This window comes from Pungitius pungitius, chromosome 12 (genome assembly GCF_949316345.1).
Source record: "Pungitius pungitius chromosome 12, fPunPun2.1, whole genome shotgun sequence".
NCBI classification, from domain to species: Eukaryota; Metazoa; Chordata; class Actinopteri; order Perciformes; family Gasterosteidae; genus Pungitius; species Pungitius pungitius.
In genome coordinates this window covers 4,423,279-4,443,099 of record NC_084911.1, presented here as the reverse complement: position 1 = coordinate 4,443,099, position 19,821 = coordinate 4,423,279, and the positions used below count along the sequence as shown (strand labels likewise).

General features: G+C 38.3%; 1 protein-coding gene and 2 gene segments (V, D, J or C); all 3 read right to left on the bottom strand.

Annotated features, from left to right (window-relative positions):
* Positions 1 to 487: 487 nt before the first annotated feature.
* On the bottom strand, positions 488 to 5,420 carry LOC134102935 (uncharacterized). The gene is made up of 10 exons (XM_062566200.1): positions 5,322 to 5,420; positions 3,963 to 4,305; positions 3,545 to 3,841; positions 3,139 to 3,450; positions 2,737 to 3,021; positions 2,287 to 2,613; positions 1,813 to 2,130; positions 1,356 to 1,643; positions 1,041 to 1,189; positions 488 to 827 (listed from the first exon to the last, which is right to left on the bottom strand). The coding sequence occupies exons 1-10, from the start codon at positions 5,418 to 5,420 to the stop codon at positions 819 to 821; spliced, it is 2,427 nt and encodes an 808-aa protein (XP_062422184.1). The 3' UTR covers positions 488 to 818.
* Positions 5,421 to 6,129: 709 nt separating this feature from the next.
* On the bottom strand, positions 6,130 to 11,565 carry LOC134132988 (Ig mu chain C region-like). The segment is given in 6 exon segments: positions 6,130 to 6,635; positions 6,785 to 7,099; positions 7,198 to 7,536; positions 8,299 to 8,601; positions 11,053 to 11,223; positions 11,559 to 11,565. Coding segments are annotated over 6 exon segments (1,527 nt in total).
* Positions 11,566 to 15,519: 3,954 nt separating this feature from the next.
* LOC134132952 (Ig heavy chain V region XIG14-like) lies at positions 15,520 to 16,065 on the bottom strand. The segment is given in 2 exon segments: positions 15,520 to 15,900; positions 15,994 to 16,065. Coding segments are annotated over 2 exon segments (345 nt in total).
* Between the last annotated feature and the right edge of the window lie 3,756 nt (positions 16,066 to 19,821).

Sequence of the window (19,821 nt, the reverse complement as noted above, 5' to 3'; positions counted from 1 at the left end):
CCCCCCCCCCGTCGACACCGCTAGCGCAACCCCCTGTGGACACCGCCAGCAAACGTGGAAGAACCCCCCCCCCCCCCCCGTTGACCGATCGAATTGGGTCGCGGCTCGTCATTAAGGGGTAAAGGTGGGTCCCGGAGCCAGACAAGTTGAGAACCACTGCCTTAAACAATGTTGCAAATCTGCACCTCTGTATGTGGAGCTTTGTCTCCCTCTAGTGGTCAATCTGAGTAATACAACGATGCTGATTTATGACTTACTGTATAAACTGTGTGTTTATGTAGCATGTTTGTGTTAACATCTTTCTATAACACAGTTATGTAGAGTATGATTATCTGTTCGCTAGTGCAATAACTTATTATTTTAAACTATTTATTTTAAATTTAAACTGCTTTTTCCTTTAGCTTTGTCTCCCTCTAGTGGTCAACCTGAGTAATACAATGATGCTGATTTATGACTTACTGTATGTATATGTAGCCTGTTTGTGGTAACGTCTTTTAATGGAAAAAATTGTTTACATGGTAGAATTACTCCTTTTGCACTTATTGCAATACAGCATCTAATGAAATCATCAGTACATATACAATATATATGTTCATTTCATTGGTGTTTGAATCACATCAATGTGTATTCTATTTATTTATTATTGTCAGGAATTTACCTCTTAAACAGATGCACTGCACACATCATAAAACACATTTATAGCCCTAACGAAGAAACCGGTTGAATAACATTTAATAACGATGTACGTGAATCACTTAAATTTTCAAACAAGAAAACCAAAACATTATTATATGATGAGATCTGTCCAGGGTTCATCATCATTTAGTCTATAAGGAGAAAGCATAGAGAATATGTCAGCATTTAATGACATTTTGACTTATATTTAAAAAAATACATTCAAATAATTTGAGTATTCTGATTATATTTATATTTTATTGTGAGTTAAATTCAAATTATAATAATATTGAACATAGCAGAGATTAGAGTTGTGTTACTGGAAGATGACTTTAGAATAACATTGCAGTACTGTTGTTTCTTACCTTAATCATGGTGGCTGAGACACCGTAGATAAAGGAGGTGAGGAAAAGAACCAGGAAAGTGAACCCAAAATACCAGCTTTCCACACCTGTGTCCTGGTTCACTTCAGCATGCATGATGTCATCGAAGAAATGACAGTCCTTCAAGGAGTCTGTGAATGAATGGAAACGTGTAACAAGTGTTACTTTACTGGACTTTGTTCCAGTGGCAGGGGAGCTGCTAAGAGACATTAACTCATTCCACCATGTATGAAATGGGTGGTTAACATATATGTGCAATCTGTACAGTTCAAGAAAGACTTGTTCTCAAACTAGCACCTGGTTTAGAGACATCCAGGGACAGGGTGATGTTTGCATGTGTCACCCTGCAGGTGATGTTGGCGCCAGGTAACCACATGACTCGGGACACATTTAGGTGGCTTTGAATGTTGAACGTTCCATCTGGGCCTCTGTGGGGTTCACTAGTGGTGTAGTCCAACAGTCCCTTGGTGTCATCAAGAAACCAAGTGATGTTAATGGTTGCAGGGCTGAAGCCAAAGACCAGACACACAAGCTCACCGGAGCCCTGAAGCAAGGTCGCTGAGGGTTTGCTGTGGGTCACTGTGGCTGGAAAACAGGGAGCAAAGGTCTTTGTCAATTTGGATTATCTTTATTTCAGCCAATAGAATCGATCAAATAAATCAGTATGAGCCTGTATTCTGTACTGATCTCTGTCTACGATGAAATGAACTCCACCGGTAAACTGTCATTTACTTCATTCTCATCCACAGCTCACCAAAGACGTCCTTTATAGTGCTTTCAAAAGGCGTTTCCGATGACTCGTGTCTGACAACACAAGAATACGTAGACGCCTTGTTGTTGGTTTTTGAGACGTTCAGTCTGCTGATCATGGAATACGTGCTGCTCCCGGTGTATTTCCATGTTGGACAGTTGGTGAAGTGAGTCGGAGGCAGTCTCTGGCCCTCCTCCTCCCAGTACACTCGGATACCAGACGGGAAGAATCCAGAGACTTGGCAAATAATTGCAAGGGGGTCGGAGGTAGAAAGGTCATCCACAGTGGGTGGTGTTATCTTCACTGTTGGTGGATGCAGCTCTTTAGAAAGACAAAAAGAGGTAAATTAAGCTTTCAACATTTCTAATTTAATCCCTGACAGCTTCCACAAACGTCAACGTAAAGATTGAAAATATCCACAGAAAAACATGTATAATCACAAAGAGACAAATGAAGGCCTTTTGTGGATGACACTACCTCTGCTTTTGGTTATTTGATCCTCGTGGCCCAGTTTGGAGCATCGGTGCTTTGCCTCACAAGACACTTGTTTGAATCCATTCCAATCCGCCGCTGACACATTGAAGAAGCTCTGCACAGTTTCTGTACCGTTGCTGTGACTCACTGGAGAATCCTCATGGCCATCGTGGGAATGATTGTTCTCACCTACTTTCCAGGTCACGGAGAAATCATTGAGAGAAGGACCGACCAGAAGACAGGTGATAGTCACCTGTCCCTTGTTCAGAAGCTCTTCTGCTGCTGGTCCCTGAACGTAGACGCCGACTATCTGAGATGACGCAGGAGTTACTGAAAAAGAGACATTTGAAATGGCACAAAAGGCAAAACCAATCAAGTGTGTGAAGACCAAAGGTGTCATGCTTGATGGAAGATGAATTCATCTCCTCTCTGTCTGTCACGTTTTCCTTTTACCTGAGCAGAGGCTGATGTGCTTCCTCACACTTGCGTTCAGAGACTTGTCAGATACTTCACACGTGAAGACCTTCCCTGTTCTCCACTCTGTTTGAGGGACGTGGAGATGACTGGTCACCGCCACGCGTCCATCTTCACCCATGCTGACGTCATTAGTTGATTGAGGTCTGTGCTCGGACTCTGAAGACCACTTCACTTGAGGGTTGAAGCCCCAAGCAAAGCACAGGAGTCTCTGTGGTCCTGAGTCTTCACCGGGGGCCAGAAGAAGTGCCATCGATGGCTCCACTAAAGATGAGATGAATCAGTGCTTCAATGAATCAATGAAGGGGTCTATTTCTGATCAACTAAGTGTGACACATGGAGTGAACCACCACTAAGGGAATGAAGAGCTGCTCCTCTCACCAAAGAAACTGCCTGTGGAGTTTGACTCAAAGCTGTTGGAGAATCCTTGATTCACTTTGCAGGTGAAACTTGCGTCTTTCTTCAACTCACTTGATGGGACAGAGAATCTTCTACTGACTGAAAGGAGGCTCGAGGCTGCAGGAAGTTCAACATACTGTTTGTCGGAGATGTCAACACCGTTGGCTTGAAAGGTGACGTACAGGTCACGTGACCAGAGTGTCGTGACATCACACTCCAGCACGGCGCTGTCTCCTTTCAGCAGGTCTTTCAGAGATCTCCTGATCTCAATCAATGGATCTGTAACTGCAGGCTCTGGATGAAACAGACAGAAAACCCAGCAGGCTTCTTCATTCATGCACCATGCAGTCACAAGACATCTGGTTTTCATGGCGTGTGGTTGTCTCACCTGCGATTTGCACAGTCTTCTTAGTAGAGGAGAAGCACTTGTGGTCAGCTTGACATGTTATAGACTTGAGTTGTTTCCATCGACTTGAAGGAAGCGTCAGTTCACTGACTGAATGAGTTGTGTTGGTGTCCTGTGTCACGGTGCCACCCGCTGGGTCTCCCTCATTCAGCAGCCACGTCACCTTGGCCTTAAGACCAGTGTGGACAAAACATGTTGCTTTTAGGGGAGATTCTTCCGTCATGACTTTCTTGAAGCTGGGAATCTCCACGTTGATGGAAGGAGAGGCTGCTGCTTGATCTTTAGGAAAAAAAACATTTTGGTTTGTTGATCTAATTTAAACGGTTCAAATAACGCTTTTCATCTTGTAATATTCACATTTTGTATATCGCGCTGTGAGACAGTAGACAGACGTACTTACATTGACAAATTCTTGTGGTCTTCATAAACCTCTGATTGATGTGAACAGATGTGCACGTAAAACTTGAGCCCTGTGCCCACTCAGTCATATCTGGCTCAATCTCACTGCTCAGACTGAAGGTTTTCTCCTCTCCCTCCACACTCTGAAGCTTGGTTTGGGTTTGCACAACGTTTAGAGCTTGGTTTTCCTGCTTCCACTCCACACTCAGTTGGTCTGGAAAGAAGCCTTGAATGTTGCAGATGAGTCTGATTGGTGACTTCCCGAATTCACCCTGCCAAACTGGGTGTAACGTGACGTTTGGAGAGACAACCCGCTGTCCTGAGATATTGGGGAGAGATTTACATCGTTACTCGCCTCAACCGCCAGATGTACATGTTTTAAAAATATGAGCAGACTTCATCCTTTCAGTCGCACATACCTTAAGGTCTTGGTCAGGTAACCTGTGTTGTCTTAATTCTAAACATGGTGTCTCTGTATGTAGGCTAGATGGCAGAGTGGTACTTGTACAGTGTGTGGTGTCTCATAGTCAGGTGGACACAGGGCTGTTGCACAGATGCAGCATGGCAGGGCAGAGGGATCAGAGCCAGCAGCAAGCGGAAGCATTGAGTAACACCCGGGTCCCAAAAAAGGACCAAAATACAGAAGTGAAACAGTGCAAAGAGCAACAGTGCATCACTGACACCAGGTGTGAGGAGTCAGTTAGAGAAGCAGAGCACACATTTGAATGTCTCATATCACTTTACATGTTTTCACAGAGAGTTCACATGGCTTCTCATGACGCTGCAAGGTTTCACTTCTCCACTCTGTTAATATTAGACCTGAGAAGTCCACACATTTTCATATTAAGTTGAACATGATTGGATGATTCCTGGTGCTGGGGAGGTGATGAACATGAGAACATAATGCATAGTGTATTATTTCTTTAAAGATCAAATGCTTGAGAAAATAAAATAAGTACAGTTGTGAGTATAATAAATGATTGATTATAGTTCAAACAACATGCAGTATGAACAGTTTCTGAGCAATGAAAGACAAGAAGTATAAGCAACATCAAATATTAAATTCTTTTAGAGATTTATTTGTTAAAAGACAGAAAGCTCTTGTAATTAAAATGAAAATTGACAAATGTGATTACTTACATGATACTGTGAGTTTATAAGACATTTTCAAAAAGAAAATTCAATGCAAAGTTTCACCTTGTTTCATTTAACCTGAAAAGACAGAAAGAATTTAGAAATAAGTCACACTGTAAAAAATAAACAAATATATATATTTTACAACTGTCTTCTTTTGCAGTTGCATTTGATAAATGAATCATCCAAATCTGTGCACATCAGTAACATAAAGCGTCTCCATCACCTTGAAAGCAGTGGTTGCTATGGTGAACAGCAGAGTGATGAGAAAGAGTAGGATGAAGGTGAGGCCCGTGCTCCCCATGTGATCTTCTTCTGCCTCCATCGTACTGTTCCCCTTGTAGAAGTCTGCATGTAGTGTACAGTCATTATTTAGTGAGCACTTTGGGAAAAACGCAGGCTTCAACAAGAGCTCAATGACCAAATTCTGTTCATTTTCCTGTGTTAGAGTAGCATACTTTAATACTTATCAGCTCAGATTAGATCTAGTTAAAGTCTAAGTTTAAAATAGCCAACCTTCAATTAAAAAAACAGTACTGGCAGATGTTTTGTTACTTGTTAAATTGTTATTTTTAACCATACAGACTAATTCATTTGCATTTCCTTGCACAATATTGATTATGTTGATTTAATTCCTCCCAACATGATCCTGACTTGCTTTTGAAAGTCCTTATTAATGTTGTGGCAGGCGCGACTTGGCTTGTGAATCAGTGTATTAATGATTTAAAGCACAGAGCTGGAATTAGACCTTCGACCATTGTCTTTCTTGTGAAGGGAGTGCAAGACCCAGTGGAGTAAATGCAAACACAAAGACAAGTCACACAAACATCGCACAGTCAATGAACACATGTAGTAGTAGTTAGTGAGTTGCTCTAGTGTTATTCTACATGCTATAACATGGTTTGGTGAGTTTGATTCATTAGTGTCAAACATCCTGAAGGCCACACACAGGATCCCACTGTGACGCTGACAGTAAACATGTAGCTGTAAACATGTGTTGAATAAAGACGTGAACAGCAGGCGACAAACGTCAACAGATTTGCAAAGAGCTGTTTTTATTAGTTTTTTTGAAACTGAATTAAAAGGCAAAACACAATGTCACATCACAAGCAACAAACAGCAGAAGACACAGCAAGGCAGGAGAACATCTACTGGGCCTTGCACGTTTCAGGGACGTTCATGTTGAGGTTGACCAGGTTGGTGTTTTGAAAGCTTCTGTACCCAATGGACCTGACGATAGCTTTAGTGGTGTTAGCCACGGACTCGTGGTGGACTACACAGCTGTACACCACGTCGCTCTTTTGCCACTGCTCCAGGCTGAAAGATAACTGGCCGTAAGCAGAGAAGGTCCCTTGGTTTTCTACAGGGTTCGTGGTATGGAACTTGTACTTTGAATCTGCTTCCTCGTCATCAACAAGCCAAGACACGAAAACCTCCCGAGGGAAGAAGTCTTTCACGTAGCAAGTGAGGGTCACCGTGTCTTTTCTAGTGTGTTCTAGCGGTGGAAGCATGAACACAGAAGGTCGCTGAGTTTCTCCTCCTGCAAGTGTGAGAGGACGTTTAGAGCTTCTGCCGCGGATGGAACAAGCGACGGCACTGCAGGAAATGTCCGTGACGCATTGACACCCACGGCGTGTCTGATGGTACGACGAGAGGAATCAAAACACAGTCGCTGGTTGGTTCACTTACCAGGAATCCTTTCGTAGGGCGTCTTCAGTGGTTCAATCCAATCGTTATGTTCAACAACGCAGTAGAACTTTGTCCCCCGGCTCCATTCGTCATACTCAATGTCAAGTGAAAGGCTTATTTCTTTGCTTCCTCTGGGGGGGGATTTTGAGGCTCCAGCTATTGCCTGTTTGTGCTGATTCTCCCACGAAATCTTATGGACTGATGGTTTGTTGACCTTGACATTACATTTCACGGTTCCTTGTCTGCTTACGAACATCTGCTCCATTGTGGGGCCTTCGATTGTGACCTCCACATCTGGTTTAGGACATCCCTCACCTGCCAAGAAGTAACTTTTTAATGGAAATAGCTTCAAAACACAAAATGCAACGACATCTACCTTGAATCTCTTGATGAAAAATGTGGAATTTACTCACAAGTGGTGTCTGTGTCTTTGTAAGTCAGCGATGAATTCATGAACGTTGGACCTTTACCCTTAAACTGACACGTCAACTCAGTGCCATGAGTCCACTCGCTGGACGGCAGCATGAGGAAACTGGTGGCACTGTACAGTGTGGTTCCATTTTCATCCTTTCTGCCCTCAGCAGTCATGGTTTTGATCTCGAATATTTTGTTTTGGACTTCTTGGTTGTTTTTCAGCCATTTGATGTCATAATCGTCGGGTGAAAAGTCTTTGGCAAGGCAGGAGAAGGAAACCTCGGTTTCCTCATCAGAGGAGGCCAACACTTTAAGAGTCGGCAATTCAATAACCACAACTGAAAAAAAACACATACACAAATATATATATATGCAGAAGCAATTGTGAAAAGTGTTATGAAATATTGTGAATGTAATAAAATAAATGACATGATAAAACAGTGGAGCTTTAATGCTTGCTTCTGCAACCAGCGAGCAAACACAGATTGAATGTTAATAATCAACAAACAATGAAAGTGGGGGCAGACTGACATCAAGAAGAAGTAAAATAATGCAGATTGAGGAAAAGAAGCAGAAAATGGTGCAATAATGTTTTCTGAGGACGGTGCAGAGGACAAAAAGTATAGAAGCAGAGAATGAAATAAGAGCGTCAGCCTTCTTGTTCCACCTGACTGTTTGGTTTGTCTGTGAGGCCTGTTGTGAAATCAAACATATTCAAGGACATGTAAAGCTACTTCACTTCAGTAAAACTGTAGTTTCATGCTCAGATGTTCCCTTCAAATTGTTGATTTAAAAACAATTATTTTTTACTTTTTTGTTTGTTTGACTGGTAAAAATAACGGTTTCACCAAATACAATTCTCAGCAAAATTCACCAAACCAAAATCGCACCAAAAATAGATTCAACTTAGAGACTAATACTCAGTAGACTTATTGAACTATATTTAGGATATTTTATATTCATTTTATCACAACAAACTCTAGTTTTTAATACTAAAATTAGTCAATTGCCATCTTGCAGGAATAAAACACACTATAAACCCACTAGATGTTAAATGATGGACTCAAAGGCATTCATCCATCACGTAGCATGAGTCTTACTTGGTCTTTGGATGGTGACCTCTACCCGTCCTGCTGCATGGGTCGCCGCGCATTGGAAAGTGGCGTCCTTTGCCTCCCAGTCCTGTCTGCTCACTCGGATGTGACTGACCCTGGAATATAAGTTTCCCTTTTGAACTGGAGGGTACTGGATGAAGTCGGTCAAGGCGGCTCCATTCACTTTGTTCCATGCAAAGGTCAGCGAGGAGGGCGAGAAGCCGCTGGCAAAGCAGCCAAGAGTGACTGTGTCTCCAGTCCCAGAACCACATTGCATCAGAGGGAACACCGTCGGTCTGGTTGAAGTGGCTAGAAAAGGAAAAAAACAGATAAGATTACGATTTAAAAATTAAATTTGAGACTTTTTCAGTATAAATAATACTTAGAAGTCAATCGAGAGTCAGTAGTGGAACAAGGCAAGGCATTTTTACCATTTAAGATGTTGCTCTCAATACACGTTCCTCTATAATTCAGAATGTAATTTATTTGTTTGGTTGTAGCAAGTTTAACCTCTGCCATTGAATATTTTAGAGATTTTTTTTTTTTCTGTATATAAAAAGGTAAATTACATTAAATGCACAAGTTTGACTATAATCCATAGTATATCCTTTAAAATTAAAGAAATCGAAGTGTTAAGTCACCGTTCCCATAGTTACATTCATTATATAACATTGATGCCATTCATATTGTTACAAAAACATAAAAAATAAATTTAAATTCAGAAGGTATGTATAAAATATTGATATAGTATATAGTATTTACCTAATAACTACTTTTATTACTATTACTGAGGTACCTTTTCCACAGTAATAAAAATCATTATCATGCTGAATGTACTTAGCAAATGCAAACACACAAGTCTGCCTTTACATTTAATGAATCACACAATGTTTTAAAAATTACTTCTAAACTAAAAATACAATTTAGAGTAATAAACAAAGCCGAAGATGTTTGCAGCAAATATCCAGCGTTTTATCCTGTGCTGAAACTAGCAATTTTGGACATTTAAAGAAACGTAGAGCATTAAAACCTTTAACTTTTAAAGTAACAATTGAGATGTTGAGCAAATTGAACTTCATTATGAGGTTTTTGATAGATTTGAAATCCAACTGAACTAAACAATCTTGTCATGCAACAAAATGTTGATTGCTGAGTTACGGCTACATTAAATTATAGTGAATATTTAAGTAATGTCTGGAATGTCCTTCTCTAATCAGAACTATTAAGATGTCTTACCTGATGTGACTGTTACCATGGTGTCTTTTCCCCAGTAATCAAAAGCACCGTCACAGTGTAACATGACATTACATCCAAAGTGCAAAAACATTCACTTAAAGACACCTTTGAAGCCACTGAGGTCTAAATATTACATATTACCCAGGCCAGTTCTACTGTCCATATGAAGACTCTTTCACCTGCTTACTAGAGATGATCATTATTGGTACTTTTCCCAAGTAATTAGTTACCTTTTTAGTGCAAAAATACTTAACAACCTTTTTCATCTAATAACTGATTGAATATACCATTTACACTCATCTCTTTGCTCTAATACTTGGATTTACTATTTTTAGGTCCATTATATCTTAGTTTAAGCTGATTTGAAATCAACATTAATTTCATAATAAACCGGGAAAAATATAGAAAAGTCTTCACTATTTATCAACTTAATATATTTGATAATTACTCACCAGAAGTCACTGTAACTTCAGTCCCTTGTCCCCAGTAGTCGAAGGCATCACAGTGATGCATCTCCTGTCACTGCCTGAACAAAAACCTGTCGTACCAGAAAAATGCCTTAAAAACTTAATTAGGTGACTGAAACACACAAAAAACTTGCTCAAAATAAAGACTTGATTGTATCTTTAGAGTTTTTCTTTTTTTGCTGATTCTCAATCAGTTGTGAAAGTTGATTTACTGGATGATGACATTTACTTCTGTGACTTTAATCTACTTATTAACTAACTTGTAATGACTAATATCCATCTAAAAGTGATGAACACAGTACTTACTCTACATTCCAGTTGAAAAACAGTCTGTCCTGTTGGTTTATCACAATGAGAATGGGAGAGTTTAAAGTTTCTGCTTATAGGTTTTTGTATGAATGAATATCTCAGTGCCCCCCATAGCCCACGTACCCACACTGTGATAAACACTAATACAAAAACCTCACCCACAGCTTCCTGCACTGGAATTTTATTGTCAGCAGTGTGTAAAACTAAAAACAAACTCATATTTTAATTAATTGAACGATTGAAAAGGATGCAATATTTCTAATTTACAAGTCACTCATCTATTACGTTATTGTTTTTAATCCATATTTATTTATCAATTTAAATGTCTTTCATATGTGATGTCAAACACTTATATTTGAATCAGAAAAACTGAAAGGAATTTAATTGAACACAGCGGTTGTTTTATAGTTTTTAACACATTTGAATTGCTGTTTCATTTGATCCTTTCGGCACTGCTACTATTATGTGGTTGGTTTAAGAAATACTTTCATCATAATTGTTTTATTGTTCTTTTTTTTTAAACTACACTTCAGCAGTTATTTTTTCTTTTCCCATTTAATTCCTTCTAACATGTTTACCTCTCACAACTTTAGGGTTTTTAGGTGGTTGCAGCAAAACTTAAATAAGTAATTTTATATTCAAACGATGGCAGTATTTTCACTTTAAAAAACATTAATCTCAACATGAATTTCATAATCAACTGGTAAAAATACAGAATAATCTTCACTTAAAAGAGTTAATTACTCACCAGAAGTCACAGTGACTTGAGTTCCTTGCCCCCAGTAGTCAAAGTAATCATCACAGTGATATATTCCAACGTGCTTCCAATACAAAAAGTCATTTAAACCAGGGTTTAATGGCAAAGCAATTCCCAGTGGACTCCTTATTACCACATCCCTTGAGACACATTTCCTGTGGTCTGGGTCACATAAAATATGAGTCTGAGTTGACAACAGTTAGGCAACACTTCCTCTGGATCAGACCCGTCAGATCCAGATCTGCTGCATTGAGTTGATTCAGTTAAAATACTGTTACCCTGTTAACTTGCATTTAAACACTTAATGTACAGAACAAACTACAAAAGTAAACATCATTCATTTTCTATCAAGTGTGCTGTCATCATCTCATGTATGGCTGTGTGAAAGAGGAAAACTTGATACAAACTAATGGCTTAAACACCTCCTGACACTCAGTTGTTAATGAATTACACACAAATGTTAATTCAACTGTTGGATACTTCAATACGAAAATTACAGCGCATATTAAACACAATTGTGATGTCACAGACTTTTGCAGGAGGAAATTCTCTCTAACTGGACCACGCTGAAATATAACAAATACATTTTCCATAAATTTTTTTGGACCATTTTTTATTTTAAATACATTTTTGTATTTTTCAATGTTCAACAACCAAACCAAAACTTTCAGGTTCACATTTGTTTTTAAAATGATAAAACCTTTTGGCCTCAATTTGGCTCCATACGTTTAAGTCCTGATTCCCAGCTGATGCACCTGGCACTAACGGATTAAAGCCAATACACAGTAACTGTATTATCATAGCTAATGTAAACAAGTCACAGTTCGTCTCTAAACGTTATGTTGCTATGGTAACATCTCCTTCAAACAACTATGTGTTCTTTTGCTCATCTTCCAAAATCAGAAATGAGCATCAATGCCAATGTCCTGATTATTTTTCTGAATATTGGTAACTTATTTTAGGAAAATTTTATTTCACTCTGTGGTGAATTGCTTTTTGTGAAGTGTTTATTATTGAAATCTTAAAATCATTCTTTTCCCTTTTCCAAATCCTTTTCACCTTTGCATTATTGTGTGTAACTTTTCATCATTTTACTATTATTAGTGCTGTGGTCTAAAGTTACAGTTTGTTAACAGGCTGTGGAAGCACCTGTTTCCTGTGTTACATAAATATTAACCAGTGTGCATGTTGATAATCACAACTCAAAAACATGCAGATATTTTAACTTTTCTATGGATAGCATCTCTTGTTATAGTCCAACTGTTTTCCACTTTAACAACGTGTGTGCTCGTACAGATGTGCTTTTTAAATAAAGGATAGTACATTCTTAATGTGATTGACCAATATCTTACATTTGAAACACACTTTATACAGACTGACATCAAAGTAGTCACAGATCTGTGTTTTTATGATTGTTTGTCAGAATAAAAAGTAAAACTGAAAAACATACAATCCCCATTAATTTGATGTTCCACTTGTCCACTTAACATTTATTTTAATGAGTCTAGTGATTTGGTGAAACTAGGTAACTTAAGTGATCACATTTCTCCAGTGAGTGAAGCAAATAACAAAACTTTAGGCTCTGACAAGGTGATGCATTATTATTAGATTCTTTTTCAGGCATATCACCAAAGTGGATAATTATTTACATCAAATTAACTGTAAGTAATCAGTACTCCTTCAATAGTTTTTCAGTATGTGAAATATATTATTATATTATATTGATTTTTAAGCTAAAATTTAAAAAAAGAACCACAAATGTATGCTTCCTTCTACCAGTTGTTTGAATCCAACCTTTCTTCAGAGTAGTGATTTTATGATCTGAGCGTCTCTTCTTTTGGAGTCACTGCGCCTCAGTTCCCTTCATGGCAGGTTTTTGTATGGAGCCATATCACTGTGGTTCCCACCATACACAGTACAACGTGCTCGTACAAAAACCACCCACTGATATGTTGCTTTGCTCATTCTTGTTCTGTGGACTCAGCGGGGAAATCATGAAACATGGTCAGTGTTATGTACTGTTGTATTTTAAATTATACCCGTTGACATTTAAAAGTTGTTGCTTTTGTTTTGTTTTTGATTATTTGTAACTTTCTCATTACTTTTCCTTAAATAATCCTTTGTCTGAGCTTATTTTATCCAAACAAGACTGGCAACACGAATTAGAAAGCAATATAATTTATGACTTTTTTCCAGCACCGTGACTAAACAATTACCCCAAAAAGGAGAATTCTGCTTCTCACTTTCAATGTATTGAGTTTATCTTCGTTTTTGAGGGTCTACTGATTTTGGTAAATCATTTGTCTTTTTCTTTTTAGTAAGTTTTTTTTCCAATTGTAAAATTATACATAGAAATGGTAGTTTTACAGGAGTAAAAAAACAGGTATGGAGTTATATACATTGTGAAGTAAAACCTTGTAATTTGGATGAGAAATAAAACCTCTGTGGCATAAAACAAAAGAAAAAGGCACTCACGGATGATACATATATTAAAACGTTTCAATAAAACAGATTTTTTTTAAATAGTTGTGATACAGTATATTTTTTAAAAGACAAGCCTCAGCAGTCCACAGGCCATTAACGGTTGCTTAAGCTTGTGAGCCACGAACAAAGGAAAACATCAGGTTATATAATTTTTCCACAACACAGTCGTAGTCGCCCTTAAATTGGTTAAACTATGGGGCGCCGTTTGTAAAATATTGCACGTTCTTAAATCCTGCCCAGTTTTCGTACATTTAGCGTTAACCCTAACCCTAAATGTAAAGGTTAAATGTAAATGTAAATGTTAAATGTTTTATTTAAATGTTCAATGTAAATCTAAATGTTAAATTTAAATGCAAATGTTAAATGTAAATCTAAATGTTGAATCTAAATCTAAATGTTAAATCTAAATCTAAATGTTAAATGTAAATGTTGAGTTTAAATGTCAGACATGACATGAGCACAAAGGGATCCTGTATTTGCTCATAAAGTCTCAAACGAGACCGCATTTTTCAGTGACGGTGTTACATGCCTACTGGTTTTTGAACTACTGGTTTGGCTACGCATGCATGTTTGGTTTCCCCCGACAACGGCAAATGTTGTCTTGTGTAGTCACACATTTGCAAACATATTGCTGAAAATGTTCAAAATGCATCCCATATCCATTGCAGCGATAATGATTGTATAAGTGAGCACTACATCACTGAAGAAATACACAAAAGAACATTTATTAAAAGTTTGCCACAACCAGGATTCAAACCCTGTCAAGCAAAATGCCACTATGTCGTAGGGGGGCTGCATTACATCGTCAGCCAACTGAGCTTGTAGGATGATCTGATGATTTGTATACTTGTAAAAAAATTGTATATCGTCAGTGGCAAGAAAATTGTTTTGGTTCATCATGGTATTGGGTGTTTTATAATGAATTCATGCATTTCTACAGTACATTTTTAATAGTGTTGGGCTCCATCATAGTGTAAAACCAAGGCTGACTTTCCAACCCAGTTTTCTGCTGCAGGAAATAAAACCCCCAAAAGGAACGTGCCATCACACCTTGGTGTGATTTCTCTCTCTGGGTGAAACAGCCCTGAGATTTGGGCAAGGTTAAGACTGCAGTATCTCCTCAGATCAATTTTTACGAATCAACTCACGTCAATTAAAGGTTGAAGGGCGCCTCCTCAAATCAACTTGCCGGATATGACTCAGGATTAAGGATTCAGGCATCTCCAACCTTTTTCCAACTGCTCCATTGAAGTCCGGCTCCCCCAGTCGGCCCAAGCAGCTCACCAAGAAGGAAAACTTCTTCTACCCCCTGAGATACAACTCGAGTGAAGAGCACACAAGAGGATCAACAGCTTTTGTGCCACCAAGAAACCCAACAGTCATCATCATCACCATCATTGATCCTGTCGTGCGAGCAAAGCAAGGACTATACTGGAGAATTTAATAAAGTTATATGTGCACGGACCTGTTTCAAGCTATTTAGCAACAGCAAAGAAAGGGAGCTTAATACATAGTGTGCTCGGATTACAAGAGCACCTTGACTCTGAAAATTGGTTTTTGTTTAGTTATTGTTCCACGTTGTAGTTGTAACATATAGTCTTTTTGTTTGGTGACTATGATGGAGGCGGCTCTTTGTTTAGGACCTTCGGAGAGCCCCATTGGAGCACAGGGATGTCCATCCCTTCAGGCTCTCGGACGCCTCTCGTTGTTCACCAGTTCACTGCATACTTACGATGTTTTGTGTGGGAAACATGTTATTCGCAATATTCTGTTTTATCTACATTGCATGCAGATTTTTAGCAACATACTTGTGTGATACGGCCCCTACACAGCCCTAATTATTATTATTTAATTATTGTTCAAGTGTAATTACAGTCTAACGTGAGCATGCATGATTAGCATATTAGTAATTGTAACATGTAGGTATTTAAACTGCTGTAACAATGAGCTGGTGGGGAATCATTGGTGGTCTGAGGACTCCTCCTCTGGTGGCTTTGTGTAACAAGTGTTCAGGCACTGAGAGGTTTTTGTTCAGTTGTACTGATGGTTTGTGTTACTGTGGTTCTCTTGCACAGTAATACACAGCCGTGTCTTCAGGCTGCACATTCTGTCCGTTTAGAGTCACTGTTTTACTGGAAGCATCCAAGTCGATACTAAACTTGCTCTTCAGTGAATCTTTGTAGTCTGACCCTCCAGTAGATTTATATCCAATCCATTCCAGTCCTTTCCCTGCAGGTTGTCTGATCCATGCTGTGTAGCTGCTAAGATCATAAGACACCTGACAGGTGATGGTCAGACGTTGACCGGGCTGCACAGTCACAGAGGCCGGCTGCGTCAACTGCTCACACTTCACACCTGTGGAGGCAAACATGAAATAGTGTATCAATGTAATAGCAGTGAGCAGTCAGTGTGCTGTGATGTCCATGTCTCTGCCTCAGTGAGACTCACAGCATCCAGCGGCCAGCAGCAGCAGCAGAGCTACAGAGAACATGTTGGTGTGGAGGTTGATCTGATGGGAGCTTCTCCTCTTCTGCTGCGACTGACAGCGTGATATCAAATCTTTATAGGAGGCTGTGAGGAAGTTTACTTTGCATATAGAAGGAGGCTATAAAAGAGGGATGAACTGTTCTGTCACAGCAGACCAAAGCCTGGAACAGTGTCAAACACGTGGTGACACCTGAAAGAAGATGTATTATTTTACACCTGGTATTTGCTCGGCCCCTTCATAACCTAAAAGAAAAATCCAGTTTAATGAAGTGATATGTGGATGGATGGAATGCTCACTGTATGTTCCTCTAATTGAGCACTTTCAATAGTTATCTGACTTGTTGCAGATGCACATGTATAAAGTTTGCAATTGATCAACATCTCTAATGCTCTCTTAACATCACCTGTACTACCTTCAATGACCCGATCCTCTCTCTACGTTCAAACTTTAAGATTCCCTTCACGATCACTCCTCTGAGGCCTCTATCCCCATCATCTTGGACCTTTATGGGTTAAATAAGTCACTCAAAACTTACCTTTTAAAACTGTTTTAATGTTAACCCACAAAGTAGACATGTGCACACATTTACAGTGACCCTGTGTGTTTGTATTTAAGGGAAAGAGAAGCTGTACAAACAGCTCGCTAGTGCAATGACTTATTATTTTTAAACTATTTATTTTTAATTTAATCTGCTTTTTATCCTTTATCCCTATTTTAGAGCTTTCTATTTTATTTCATCCTGTGGAGTTGAGTTTTAAATTGAATACTTCATTCAATTTGTCTCATGGTTCATTGTATCATTGTCATTATGTTGAATGTTATGCTCCAACAGTTATATTCCTTCTATGTCTAACATATTTTGGCAATAACTGTTCCTGATTCCTGATTCCTGATCAATGTTGCAAATCTGCACCTCTGTATGTGGAGCTTTGTCTCCCTCCGGTGGTCAATCTGAGTAATACAACGATGCTGATTTATATATTACTGTATATATACAGTATGTAGCCTGTTTGTGTTACAAACCCGCTGGGTTTACATTGTTGAAATACTCTTTTTGCACTTATTGGAATACAGCATCCAATGACATCATCTGTAGATATACAATTTATATGTTCATTTCATTGGCGTTTAAGTCACAACAAAAACGTGTGTGTATTTTATTTATTTATTATTGTCTGCAATTTTCTTCTTACACAGATGCACTGCACACATAATAAAACACATTTATAGCCCTAATCAAAATACCGGTTACATAACATGTAATAACAAGTAATGTGAATCACTTAAACTTTAAAACAAGAAAACCAAACCATTATTATATTATGGGATTTTTGCAGGGATTATCATCATTTAGTCTAAAAGGAGAAAGCATAGGTAATATGTCAGCATTTAATTACATTTTGACTCATATTTATAAAAATACATTCAAATGTTTTGAGTAGTCTGATGTCATTTATATATGTGAGTTAAATTAAATTAATAATAGTATTGAACATGTGCTAGTTTACTGGACTTTGTTCCAGTGGCAGGGGAGCTGCTAAGAGACATTAACTCATTCCACCATGTATGAAATGGGTGGTTAACATATATGTGCAATCTGTAAAGTTCAAAAAAGACTTGTTCTCAAACTATGAGCTGGCATTAGCACATCCACCAGCTGGGGGTCTGAAACGTTTCATGACAATTGGTAGCTTTCACTCAAGCACTGAGAGTAGGGGCAGATGTGTACATGCTGAGTCATTAACTAACAAATCACTATGAAGAATGAACACACAGCTCACAAGAAGTTGGTCATCTATCGTTCCCATGTAGTTCAAGCTGTGAGAAACTTATTCCACATGTACACTATGTTTGAAGTAAGTAAGCATGTTGTTAATGAATGTTTACAACTCCAGAAAAGTTACTACACTAAAAGATATTAATCTTTCAAAACAGCTGTGAATTTATTCATATATATTTACAGTACACATGTTTCATAGAAGAATAGTTTGAGAAAATAATACAATTGTTGTGGCTAAATGCAACACATTTTGTTGCCACCTTTACGTGCATCAGTGTTCTTTCATGAATTGTTCTGCTGTATCTTCATTCAGGTGCAACTTATCAAGTCATATTTTAACTGTCATACAATTTGAAGATGGACTCTTTATGTTTTTACAATATCTCAGTCAGTCAAGCAGTGGTAATGAGATATACTTTTAATACAAAATTGATTAAAAGTTACAAGGAATCAGTGATCACAGCAGATCTCCAGCTTCCACCTCCTTGTGCTGCCCTGATGGTCCAGAGAGCAAGAAGAACACGATGAAACTGTTCCATCTCTGTACCAAACATGAACTGCAGCAGGCAAACAAACAACATCATGCACAAACATACTGGTAATGGTTCTACTAGTCAAACCCTGCATGTGATGGATGCACTTTCACATTGTTCATAAAATGATTTATTTAATATCTTTCCGTTTGTCATGTGACTTCATGGTGTTTCACAGATCTTTGTGTCTGCAGTTTGCATGTAAGCCACATGTTGCCTTGTTGTACGCTGATATGCAAATACATGCACAGGAAGATGGGTCTCTAGTTTTGAGGAAGTTTATTTGTAGCTCTGTAGTTTCACTACAACAGGTGTGGGGTCCCTGAGGTGGACGATGAGGGGGGGGACTCTCTAAAGATGATATGTTTAGAAATGACAGGAAACTAATACAAACTCACAGTTTAACTTGTTAACTGTTGAAGTTCTCTTGTATGTTAGTATGTTTCTGTCCATTTTATATTAAATATTATATCTGTTTATTTAAATGAAAGCAAATTGCTCAACATAATGACAAACAAGGAAACTTAAAATTGTATCAGTTACAAACATCGTACAAAATAACTAGTGCAATTTTATATTTATGAGGCAATGTATAAAACTTTAAACAATATTTAAGTCTGCAAGAAAATGATTGTACAACATGTGTCATAATGCAAGAACAGAAGCCAATGCAGGGAAATCTATTCATCTAAATGACTAACAATTACAATTGTATCTTTTATTTGACCATCATTTAATGTAGCACTCAATTAAATGTTTTTAAAACCAGAAATAATACTTATAAATGTAGAAGTGCAGTCCATGCTATGCATCAATCTCATCTTATGGCCTCTTCATCTGAAAAACAAACAGAAATATTTATGATATTGATTGTTACATATTATGAAACAGTGATGAAGATTGATCGTTACTTTAATCCAGATATTTACACTGATGGAGAATTGACAGCTGATCTCTTTTTCTTCACAACAGAATAGCTTTGGCCATGAACCTTTCTGCAGGTCAAGTCTGTTCTGTAACCATTGGAATAACTTTGTACTTCAACATGCCGTCTGTGTCGTGTGTTGCAGCATTTAAAACACACAAAGCAGCACGTTGTCTGAGCCTGGAGAGGTTCTTCACTCTGCTGCTGCTGGATGTGGATCAGCCACATGTGCTGATTCCACATGGAAAAATAAGTTCTGTTCACTGAAAGTGATGCAATTCTACACCATAAACCTTAAAGTCACAGGTTTGTTGTTACCAGATGGATCCATTCACCCCTCAGACAGAATCATTTGATGTCCATTAGCAGATCAGATATTGCTGATAAGCATTTACATAAGTAATGTGTATTCATTTTATGTCTCTTTAGTCACATTTTATTAAGACTTAGTGATGCCATCATTTTTTGGGATCATTCTAATAACCTTCGCTGTAAAACATTGGCCACATTCAGTGAATCTATGAATCCTGTATCATCTCTTATACTTTCT

Excerpts from the sequence above, each read along its gene's own strand:
- LOC134102935 (XM_062566200.1), bottom strand. The coding sequence starts at position 5,420 with ATGGAGGCAGAAGAAGATCACATGGGGAGCACGGGCCTCACCTTCATC. Across the intron at positions 3,842-3,962 it reads GACCACAAGAATTTGTCAAT|ATCAAGCAGCAGCCTCTCCT; the intron begins GTAAGTACGTCT and ends TTTTTCCTAAAG. Across the intron at positions 3,022-3,138 it reads CTCCACAGGCAGTTTCTTTG|TGGAGCCATCGATGGCACTT; the intron begins GTGAGAGGAGCA and ends TCTCATCTTTAG.